This window comes from Neltuma alba, unplaced genomic scaffold, assembly GCF_004799145.2.
Source record: "Neltuma alba isolate B1F8T4 unplaced genomic scaffold, ASM479914v2 tig00012836_pilon, whole genome shotgun sequence".
Lineage (NCBI taxonomy): Eukaryota > Viridiplantae > Streptophyta > Magnoliopsida > Fabales > Fabaceae > Neltuma > Neltuma alba.
Genome location: NW_021637225.1, coordinates 297,208 through 307,957, shown reverse-complemented (window position 1 = coordinate 307,957; position 10,750 = coordinate 297,208). Strand labels below are relative to the sequence as shown.

Sequence of the window (10,750 nt, the reverse complement as noted above, 5' to 3'; positions counted from 1 at the left end):
GTGGCTTCCCTCTGTCTGATGCGCATACACTAGAGGAGCATAAACACAAGCCATTTTTCTTCATGCCTATTCTAAAAGCTTACACCTTCCGCTAAGTTATGGCAGCTAAAGAAGATATAGAGGAAATTTCTTCTGAGAATTCTGTATATTCACCAGTTTCAACGACCTCACCAATGGGTAGCACATGCAGACTTGTATTTGACAGGTTATGGGCTCTTGCCTCTTCTTGCAAGACAAGCAGCACACCACGTGGTCGAAGAATTTTCCACAGAGATGTCGAAAAGGAAGAATTCCAGTATGCCAGTACTCAATGCCTCTCATCCTACTACAGTGTGTTCGTGGTTCGCCTGGCAATCATGGTCGGTGAATATCTTCCAGCACCCACCTAAATATCCACACATCATTCTAAGGAATTTGCTTTTATCGTGTATTATAATCCATGGTTAATACAGAATGGTACTCCCACTGCTATTTCAATGAGATTAATGAAGCCAGAACAATCTCGTATGAAAATTTAAGAAAACTGATGAAGCTGAACCACCTTCTTTGAATCTTTTGAGACTGGAGTTATTGCCTGCGCTTCATCGTGGAGAAGACAAGAACCTGACGACTGACTTGTTTTATGCAGGTCATGCTAGCCATCTTGATTGGGCTGCTCACTATATTAACATGGCATTTCACGAAGAGCTATACAGCAAAATCACTTGATAACTTAGCATATGGACTTCGTTATGAATTGCTACAACGCCCCATCTTACGGATGTGGAATATTTTGAATTCTACTGCTGAAATCACAAGAGCTCAGGTTGAGCTGTCTGAGTATGTAATCAGACGATACAGCAACCCTGCCAATCAAGCAGAACAAGTTGAGGTTGTTTATTAAGTCATTGTACTCTTGCCAGTTCTTAATATTTCTTGTTATCTTTCAGACAATTAAGAGTATTGACTATCGCTTGTTTGCATTGTTCCTACCCTTAGCAGCTGTACGAAGCTATGAGGTCTGTGACCTGGGCCCTCTTTTCTAGCCGCAAGGCACTCAATTCAATAACTATCAATTACAGGAACGGCTTTGTTCAGGCATTCCACAGAGATCTTAAGGACAACAATACATTTTACATCTACTCCGATCTTGCAAACTACTCCATAGGTGCCAATGCCGCTAATGAGATGAAATCACTCTCAGCACATCAAGCTTGGAACGATGAAGCCATTCGCGGTAACAGTTCTGCAACTTGGTATCGTGAACCACTCGACCCTGTTAGTGGTGAGAAGATTGGAAAAGCTAAAAAGATTGCACCAGAAGACTTGATTAATATTGCTGGCCTTTCTCAAGTCCCTGACGGGGCAGCTTCATGGCATGTTGCTGTAAGCAAGTTTACAGATTCACCATTGCTTTCTGCTGCGCTGCCAGTTTGGGACTCTTCTAACAAGAGCATTGTGGCAGTTGTGGGTGTCACAACCGCACTTTATAGCGTTGGCCAGCTAATGAAAGAACTAGTTGAATTTCATAGTGGCTATATCTATTTGACCTCCCTAGAGGGTTACTTACTTGCTACTTCCACAAATGCTCCATTGCTGACAAATTCAAAGCCTCTGAAGCTTAAGATGGCTGTTGATTGTGAAGATGATGTAATACGATTGGGAGCCCAGTGGCTGAAGAGAACGTATGGGAAGAATTTTCCTCCGAGTCATGGGGTTCACCTAGAGAATGTCAAGCTAGGCCATCAGCAATATTACATCGACTCATTCTTTTTAAATTTGAAGAGGCTTCCTCTGGTAAACTTGGTTACAGTTCACCTATTCATTACATCTGGTTTAGAAAATTTAAACATTAAGTCAATTCCAGGAAAAATTTTAGACACTATTTTATTCATTATGTTTTGTATAACTTCCCCGTCTACAATTAACCGGATTTAACTTTGTGCAGGTGGGTGTTATCATTATTCCAAGAAAGTATATTATGGGGAAGGTTGATCAAAGAGCCTTCAAAACATTGGTTATTCTGATATCTGCATCTCTGTGTATTCTGGTCATTGGATGTGTTTGCATTTTAATTCTGACAAATGGGGTATCAAAGGAAATGAAACTAAGAGCAGAACTAATAAGACAATTGGAAGCAAGAAGGAGGGCAGAGGCATCAAGCAACTATAAAAGTCAGTTTCTTGCTAACATGAGGTTGGTTTTTCTTGTTCAGTGTTAATCTGGTTAATTCTTTTGGCCACAATAAATTTAAAATAACTCACCTAGCTGCTACTGAGGAAAAAATCTGAAAATCTCTGCAGTTATAGGTATTTATCACGTTACGCGAGCTTATACAATGATTTTAACCTACTCATAGCTTATAATTTAGAGAACAAGAAATAATGTGACCGATGGTTGATCAGAAGTTGTCAGGTGTCTGATCTCAGTGAATTGAACATCTGATGTAATTTCAAAATGTGTTGCTTGGTCTCCATACTCGGAATTCTACTATGAATTATGACGGTAGATGCAGGCAACTCTACACTAGAACTTGCCGTAGCTCTCCAGTTATGTCAATGGTTACGGGTACAGCCAAACATTCAAATTCTGGATAGGACCAGTGAATTGCCATTATATCTTGAAAAATATGAATATGCTGTATACTGTCTCATTTCAGCATGACTGGTGCTCGCGATGAATAGGTATTACTGGTCGACTACAAAAAACGTTTCATCAAATCTGGCAGATTTGGATTAGCCGCCCGCGGGGGATTCAGAGGATATCAAATAGTAATAGGTGTAAAAGGCCGGATCTTTTAGCTAAACAGCTTGTGTGATGCCTAGTGTGAGAGATCAAGATTCGGCATTATCTTAGGAACAGGAAGATTTGAATTATATGTGCTCGCTGATTTTTCCCCTTGAAAGCATGACCATTCTTTCATTTCCCACCAACAATTTTTCGTTCTGGTCTCATTTTTTCCTTTGATAAACTAATTTTAACATTGATGTACTTCATTGTCTTGGACATTTGGTTCTCCTGTTTAAGGTATTGCCTTTTATGCTCAAAATTTATGTTCATATTTTCTTTTTGGTTACATTACAGTCATGAATTGAGGACACCTATGGCAGCAGTGATTGGGTTGCTTGACATTCTTATATCTGATGATTGTCTAACAAATGAACAATATGCAACAGTCACTCAGATAAGAAAATGCTCAACTGCATTACTCCGTCTCCTTAACAACATATTGGATCTCAGTAAGGTGAGATATATGTAAGCTAAGCCTTTCCTTTAAGAGCATCTGATCATACACTGGCAGTCATCTATTGAAAATCAATTTCGTGTTTTTCACCTCTGACAAAACTGCATTTCTGCTGAAAAAATTTCCTAACCATCTATGGAATCTAGGTGGAATCCGGAAAATTGGTGTTAGAAAATGCAGAATTTGACTTGGGACGGGAACTTGAAGGACTTGTAGATATGTTTTCTGTGCAGTGCATTAACCACAACGTAGAGACTGTTTTGGACCTATCAGGTATGAATCGTATTTTTCTTGCATCAGAGCATTTACTTACAGTAAAATTTAGATGATTGTCAACTTCATGTAAAAAGATTCTGATGCATTTAGTTAATAAATATTTTCCTGCAGATGATATGCCAAAGTTAGTTCAGGGTGATTCTGCTAGGGTTGTTCAAATTTTTGCAAATTTGATCAACAATTCAATCAAGTTTACTCCATGTAAGTCGGACTTTTCCTTCCAGCTTTTTCTGTAATAAACTTTTAATACTATGTCTATAGCCCAAGAAACAGGTCCTTACCTGTTTGACCCCATAGAAAAGTCGAACAAACATCCAAACTTGGTTTTTGACTTTGATGTTCACATATTAGAGGGAAACATTTGATTGCATTGGTGTTATTAACACATTCATTGACAAAGCACCAAAATTCTGAACGGAATCTTAACTCTTTGAAATGCTTACAGCTGGTCACGTTATTCTTCGAGGATGGTGCGAGAACCCGAATTGTTCCAGTGATATCCCAAATCTTCGTCTTAATCAGAAGTCCCGGGCTCCACAAAAGACCAGAATGAAGCAACAAGAAAACAATGCAAAGAAGGCGTCTAAAAGAGACAACCAAATAATTATCTGGTTTGAAGTAGATGACACGGGCTGTGGGATTGATCCGAGTAAATGGGATTCTGTGTTTGAAAGCTTTGAACAAGCAGATCCATCGACCACTAGATTGTAAGAAATTTCCAATTTAACTAAAGACATTATGATTGTTGTCACATGAGATTGTATTGAACTTTCAAACTTTTGTGAAACCTACATCTGTTAGTTATCATATCTTTTAAATGTTAACGGGTGAATGTTAAACAGTGGGTCAATCCTTTCCCGTTTCAGGCATGGAGGCACCGGTCTAGGACTCTGCATCGTGAGAACCTTGGTGGGTAACCTTTAGTATGTAATATTTCTGACAAATCAAGGATAGTTGCTATTCACAATATCGCTTGCTTAAAACTTCAGTTAGAGCTTTATGCTCATGTTCTTTAAAAATCGTATTTTCATATCAGGGTTTTAGTATTTTACTTGTATGTCCCCTTTTTTCCTGCTTAAAAGACATAAAGCTTGCTAAATTATTTGACTTGTATGTCCCCTTTTTTCCTACTTAAAAGACATACAAGTTTGCTGAATTAAATATGATTCTGTTGATCTTATTAGTACGCTTCAATGGTAGGTCAATAAGATGGGTGGAGAAATCAAGGTTGTTAAAAAGGAAGGCCCAGGAACACTGATGCGCTTGTACCTGCTTCTCAGTACACCCACGGATGCCACAGAACAACATTGTCAAATAGATTATGCGGAGAATGACTTAGTGGTGAGTAGAATCGCACTCTCGTGCAAATAACATCTAAAAAATTATTTGTGATTATAATAGGATATACATTATGGAGAACCCAGAGAGGAACAATCGTATGCTTAGTGGATAACAGAAAATCATCGCAGACTCTGAAAGTAGAAATCTCATTGCAGGTATTGCTTGCACTACATGGAGACACGGGTCGATCTATCACATCTAAATGGTTACAGAAAAATGGGGCTTGCACTCTAGAGGCATCTGAATGGAATGAACTGACGCAAATTCTGAGGGAACTCTTCCATGCAAGTTCAGTCGACCGTAATGGTTTTGATGCACATTATGCAGTAAATAAGAGTTGGAAGTCCAAGTTACTCAGCATAGAAGAAATGAGGAACCCAGCATTTGTCATTATAGTGGACATAGGGCTGCTTGATTTGAGCACAGATATATGGAAGGAACAGCTCAACTTCCTTTACAAGTACTTTGGGAGAGCAAAGTTCGCATGGGTGCTAAATCATGACACTTCCAAGACCGTAAAGATGGAGCTTCGCAGGAAGGGGCATATATTGATGGTCAACAAGCCCCTTTACAAAACCAAAATGTTTCATATTTTGGAAGCTGTCATAAAGGAGAGAAATCTCGAGCTGCAAAAGAAAAATATGACTGCTTCAAGAACCACAGCGAAAGAGGGTGATGCACACGAGTTTCTGGATATTGATTCTACTCATTTTGATGGTGCTAGCTCTGATGGTTCTGACATATCCGAAATGGGTGCTTCTAATAGTTCCAATGGAGATAAACCAAGGGAAAAAATTGTAAAATCCCATCCACCATCACAGTACAACAAAAAAACTGCTTCGTTGGATTAACTGATGACTGCACAGAAGTTAACATTTCAAGGAAAGAAGAATCATGTCAGACTAGCCCCAACTGCCATGACGTCCTTGAAGACACGGAGCCAAAATTACAAGCATCATTTTCAACAGAAGCTCAAGGAAAAGATTCTGGTTCTGGGAAAACATTTAGTGTCACTTGCTCAAGTAAAACTGTCAATGGAAAGAAATCCCTTGAAGGTCTGAGGATATTGCTTGCAGAAGACACTCCGGTACTTCAAAGAGTTGCAACCATAATGTTGGAAAAAATGGGGGCTACGGTTGTCGCAGTAGGTGATGGACAGCAGGCTGTGGATGCTCTGAATTGCATGCTCGGCCCTGAAGATAGTAGGAGGGAGTCTCTAATGGAGGAGAGAAGCGCAATATCTCAAACAGAAATTATCAGCTGTACACCTTATGATTTGATCCTTATGGATTGTCAGGTAATGATTATAAAGTATATTAGCAGTGCTTAGAAGTGATTGTCAGTAAGTACCAGTTCAAACTTTGGCACTACTTCCTGAATAAGATTTTATCGTGAAAAATAGAAATGTGTATACAGAAAACATGCCTAAAAGCAACCTAAGAAAACACAGCTGATTCCACTCATTCAAAATAAATAAAAAACGGAATTTAGCATATGACTACTAATAAATCTGTACTTCATATTATTAACTATTCTTCCGATTACTCTTTGGCTATCTTTGAAAGACAGCAACAATGCTTTCTGATTTGTAATTCTGATTCCCTCTGCCATTGAAAATTCAGATGCCAAAGATGGATGGTTATGAAGCCACGAAAGCAATCAGGAAATCAGAAGCAGGAACTGGCTCGCACATTCCCATTGTTGCTCTCACAGCCCATGCAATGTCATGTGATGAGGCTAAGTGCCTGGAGGTGGGCATGGATGCTTATTTGACAAAGCCAATTGACTTCAAGCTGATGGTGTCCACCATCCTATCACTCACTAAAACAACATCCTGACTTCTCACCTTGTACCCAAGTTAACCAGGGATTTGCTTAGGCTGCTGCATATATGTAATGTGTTCTGCCGCTTAGTGGCATCGAGGAAAACATAGCTTAACATGTATATCTGAGAAATATATAGGCCCCACGCTCCTGTGACTTAGAAATAATACTGAAGTGCAAATGTTTTCTTGCTCTCATTTCTTTCTTGACTTGCTATTATTTCGTAGCAGGCTATACTCTGACTACATACCCTGCAAATGTACAAACAATCAACTAAAGAGACATAGAGACTGCCTCTCGAGACGTTATCAAGTTTTCTTTCTTTAACCAGATTCGAATGAATTATTTAGCTTGAAGTGCTAATTATTATTGCATATATGAATATCTTGCAATACATACACACATTCAGATACAAACACAAAATCCTCTACTACATCAACTCATTTCTTGACCAGACTATATCATGATTGAAAGTCAATACCTGTTGAATGCAATACAATGTCCGTTTTATTGACACATTCTAAAATATTTAACAAATATATAAAATACATGTGGGGTAATCCAGACGACCACGGGTTACTCTCTAGATTGATTTACTTGCTGAGTTAGCATTCTTTTTCCTGTCATTCTAACAGATCACATGGTAAAATTTTTACTTTTGTTGGATCCAATATTCTATTGTTGCATGCATCTGAGGACGTAAGCACATGACCTGACTTTCAAAGAATGATGAGCGTTTTATCCCTGATAGGATGATTTGTTTGGGTCAATTTTTGACCATGATGATGCTGCCTTGGAAATGTAAAGTTGGGCCATCGCCTTTATACGGGCTTCACTGAAATATTAGGCCTGTAGTATCAATAAGACCGGGTCAAATTCTGTTAGTCCAATTACGGGCCTAAGGCCCACAAGAGCCCATGATTAGTAGTATCCTTGCTGCTTAAGCAGCCACGCGCCTACTTCGCGGTGACAAATACGCCGGGGCTTCTCTCCGCTGCCGTGGTTTCGAAGCTTTAACACGATCGTCCGTTGCTGTGTCAATCAGCAGAGAAGGAAAAGCTCGTCCTTCGTAAAATTGGAGGAGATAAAGAGGGAATCTCATCGACATGGCGAGATACGATAGAGCTATAACAGTGTTCTCACCCGATGGCCATCTATTTCAAGTCGAATACGCTCTCGAAGCTGTCCGCAAGGGCAACGCCGCCGTTGGCGTCCGCGGCACTGACATTGTCGTTCTCGGCGTCGAGAAAAAGTCCACCGCCAAACTTCAAGACACCAGGTACTTCCTTATTTTTTCATCCTAACATTACTAAGGTTTTCCCCTTTTCTGGATAGTCGCGGGTGTTTACTGCTCCGTCTATACTCTGACTTCAGCATGAATGATCTTTTCAGCAGTAATTGGGTTTTTGTGGGATTGATCCCTTACGCTTCCGATTTGGCTAAAAATAAAATTCTGGTGCAAGCGGTTTGTATGTGTTCGAACCTTTTTATGCTTTGAACTTAGATAATATTTACTAAAACCACAGATACTTTTCTACCGTCGTTGACATATATAATATTTATTTCGAACCAATTTACCAAGAATTCGATCTATTGGTATGTAGGTTGGTTAACATGTCTCTAAATGTTGCTACAATTTTTTGCCTTGTTTTTTGTTACCCATTGCAGATGATGGATATAGTGTCTGTCTCTAAATGTTGCTACAATTTTTTGCCTTGTTTTTTGTTACCCATTGCAAATGATGGGTATAGTGTCTGTATCTGATTTTTGTTTCAACTCTTATGCCCAGGTTAGCATCTATGCTTCCTATTTTTGTCTCATATTGGTCTTCTCTTGACAATAGATCTTTGCAAGACTTATCAACTTATCTTTAAAATTTTAAAAATTTGGAAAGTATGCTACTGTGTTCACTTTTTCATGATGTTGTTGCATTTTCACTTGCAGATCGGTGAGGAAGATTGTCAGTCTAGACGATCACATTGCCCTTGCTTGTGCAGGACTAAAAGCAGATGCCCGAGTTCTAGTCAACAGGGCTCGGGTTGAATGTCAAAGTCACAGGCTTACTCTTGAGGACCCAGTTACAGTTGAGTACATAACTCGTTTCATTGCAGGTCTTCAGCAAAAGTACACTCAAAGTGGTGGTGTAAGACCATTTGGCCTTTCAACCTTGATTGTTGGTTTTGATCCATACACTGGTACACCGTCACTGTACCAGACTGATCCTTCTGGGACGTTCTCAGCTTGGAAAGCTAATGCAACTGGCAGAAACTCTAATTCAATTCGAGAGTTCTTAGAGAAGAACTATAAAGAAACTTCTGGGCAAGAAACTGTGAAGCTGGCTATTCGAGCCTTGCTTGAAGTGAGATTTTTTATGATTCTTTCTGTGTTTTATACCATATCCATACTTCAAATTATCTATCTTTGCACCTTCTTTCTGCAAGATGTCTCAGTTATAGGATCTTGTCTCTGTTTTTTAATGCTTTTTCCAGATATCTGTTCTCTGAATAGTCTGCTGTCAATGACTTGGGAGGAACTTTTAGAGTAGAGTGTTTTCAGTTGATTTCTAAGTCAAGTGATTGGAAGAGACATTATAAAAGCAGAAGATAGTGGAATCTGTATGCCTAACCTAGACAGCAGGCCAGTGACATTTGCCAAGAATTTGACTGGTGCTCATTGTAGGAGAGTCTTCATAGATCTGATGTCTTAAAATTTGGACAAGGTTTCTAGACATGGAATATATGAATGTTGTTGGAATACGTCAAACTTGTCATTTAATACAGTTATGTATAAATCATGAATCAAAAGGCTAATTTTTTTAACCATGAATCATAAATCTATAAGATCATAAGATTCAAAGAAACATTAAATAATAGTTTGAAATATTTTGATTTAAAGGGTGTTTGCCAAAAAAATGCAGAATTTAGTTTGGACTTGTGGTTACTTGCTCCAAGTTTTCCAATATTTAATTTGGAGTTGCTTCTGTAGTGGTTCAAGCAACTAACAACAATGCTATGTGTCCAAAACTCCATCTTACGAATAAACTAGAATGCTAAATATATAATTGTTTATGGAAGTGCAATAGTATGGCTGAAAGTCATTCCTGACATTCCTTTGTTTAGCATTGCTGCTGTGTTTTGCTTAACATGAGAACTGAAGTGTAGGCTTCTATGGGGCCCGAGTTGATGCTGCCCCGGTGCTAGTAATTTGAGTTCTCTTTTTGGCTCTTGGGGCGGATCATATGGACAGGGAGGGCATCATGGAGTCGTACTTTCATAATATTCCTGGGAGGAAAGATGACTGTTGCACACTGGTCTTTCTGATTTTGAATTATTCATGCTTTTCATTGGAATAAGAATTCATGTGCTTTTTAATGGTAGGTCGAGACCTGGTAATCAATGCATTCAAAACTTTTGTGGGTATGGCAAGTTTAGTGGCTTGCCAATGCATTCACGCTTTTCATTATCGAAATTTTGGTTCTAGCGATTCCTACACAAATGCTTTCGCGTGTCAGAGGTTTCTTGTACTTCATACAAAATCTTGAGTAAACCTAATAAAAATTCCGGTTGTTGTAAGTGTTCAAAACTGTCAATTGTAAATGGATCAGATTTTGTCTGTGCCTGATGCATTACTATAGTTGTACTTTCAGCGATGGTTTGCATATTTTACACTGGAACTTTACGTCAGTTGTAATTGTTTTCCCCCCTTTCTGCGTACGTAATTAGGTTGTTGAGAGTGGAGGCAAGAACATAGAAGTTGCTGTGATGACTAAGGAGCATGGTCTGCGGCAACTTGAGGAAGCTGAAATTGATGCCATTGTGGCTGAGATTGAAGCGGAGAAAGCTGCTGCTGAGGCTGCAAAGAAAGGCCCTCCGAAGGAGACATGATTTGTTTCTCCCCTTGTGTTTTGTTTTACTCCAACATTGTGTTGTTAGGTATTGGCCGAACTTGCTATACTATGGGTTAAATTTATGCCGTGAATGTCTGGTGATAATCCTTATGGGAAAGGAAATGCTGATGATTGTGGTGAATTCAGATTGAAATCATGTTTACTGAGATGAAGCAAACTTTTGGCAAGAGGTTTCGGGAC

The 10,750-nt window shown here is 39.1% G+C and overlaps 2 protein-coding genes across 2 annotated transcripts; both read left to right on the top strand.

Moving 5' to 3' along the window:
• Positions 1-6,964, top strand: LOC114731503 (histidine kinase 1). Its single transcript, XM_028918684.1, is given in 13 exon segments — positions 1-359; positions 629-871; positions 982-1,776; positions 1,928-2,175; positions 3,064-3,223; positions 3,370-3,496; positions 3,611-3,700; positions 3,945-4,206; positions 4,366-4,408; positions 4,700-4,840; positions 4,996-5,665; positions 5,668-6,137; positions 6,463-6,964. Coding segments are annotated over 13 exon segments (3,726 nt in total). The 5' UTR covers positions 1-98; the 3' UTR covers positions 6,679-6,964.
• A 665-nt stretch (positions 6,965-7,629) lies between these two features.
• LOC114731505 (proteasome subunit alpha type-7) lies at positions 7,630-10,750 on the top strand. Its single transcript, XM_028918686.1, has 3 exons — positions 7,630-7,942; positions 8,608-9,022; positions 10,386-10,750. Exons 1-3 carry the CDS (start codon positions 7,770-7,772, stop codon positions 10,545-10,547), a joined length of 750 nt encoding a protein of 249 aa, XP_028774519.1. The 5' UTR covers positions 7,630-7,769; the 3' UTR covers positions 10,548-10,750.

Coding starts and splice junctions, on each gene's coding strand:
- LOC114731505 (XM_028918686.1), top strand. CDS start 7,770: ATGGCGAGATACGATAGAGCTATAACAGTGTTCTCACCCGATGGCCAT. Junction 7,943..8,607: donor GCCAAACTTCAAGACACCAG/GTACTTCCTTAT, acceptor TTTCACTTGCAG/ATCGGTGAGGAAGATTGTCA. Junction 9,023..10,385: donor CTATTCGAGCCTTGCTTGAA/GTGAGATTTTTT, acceptor GTACGTAATTAG/GTTGTTGAGAGTGGAGGCAA.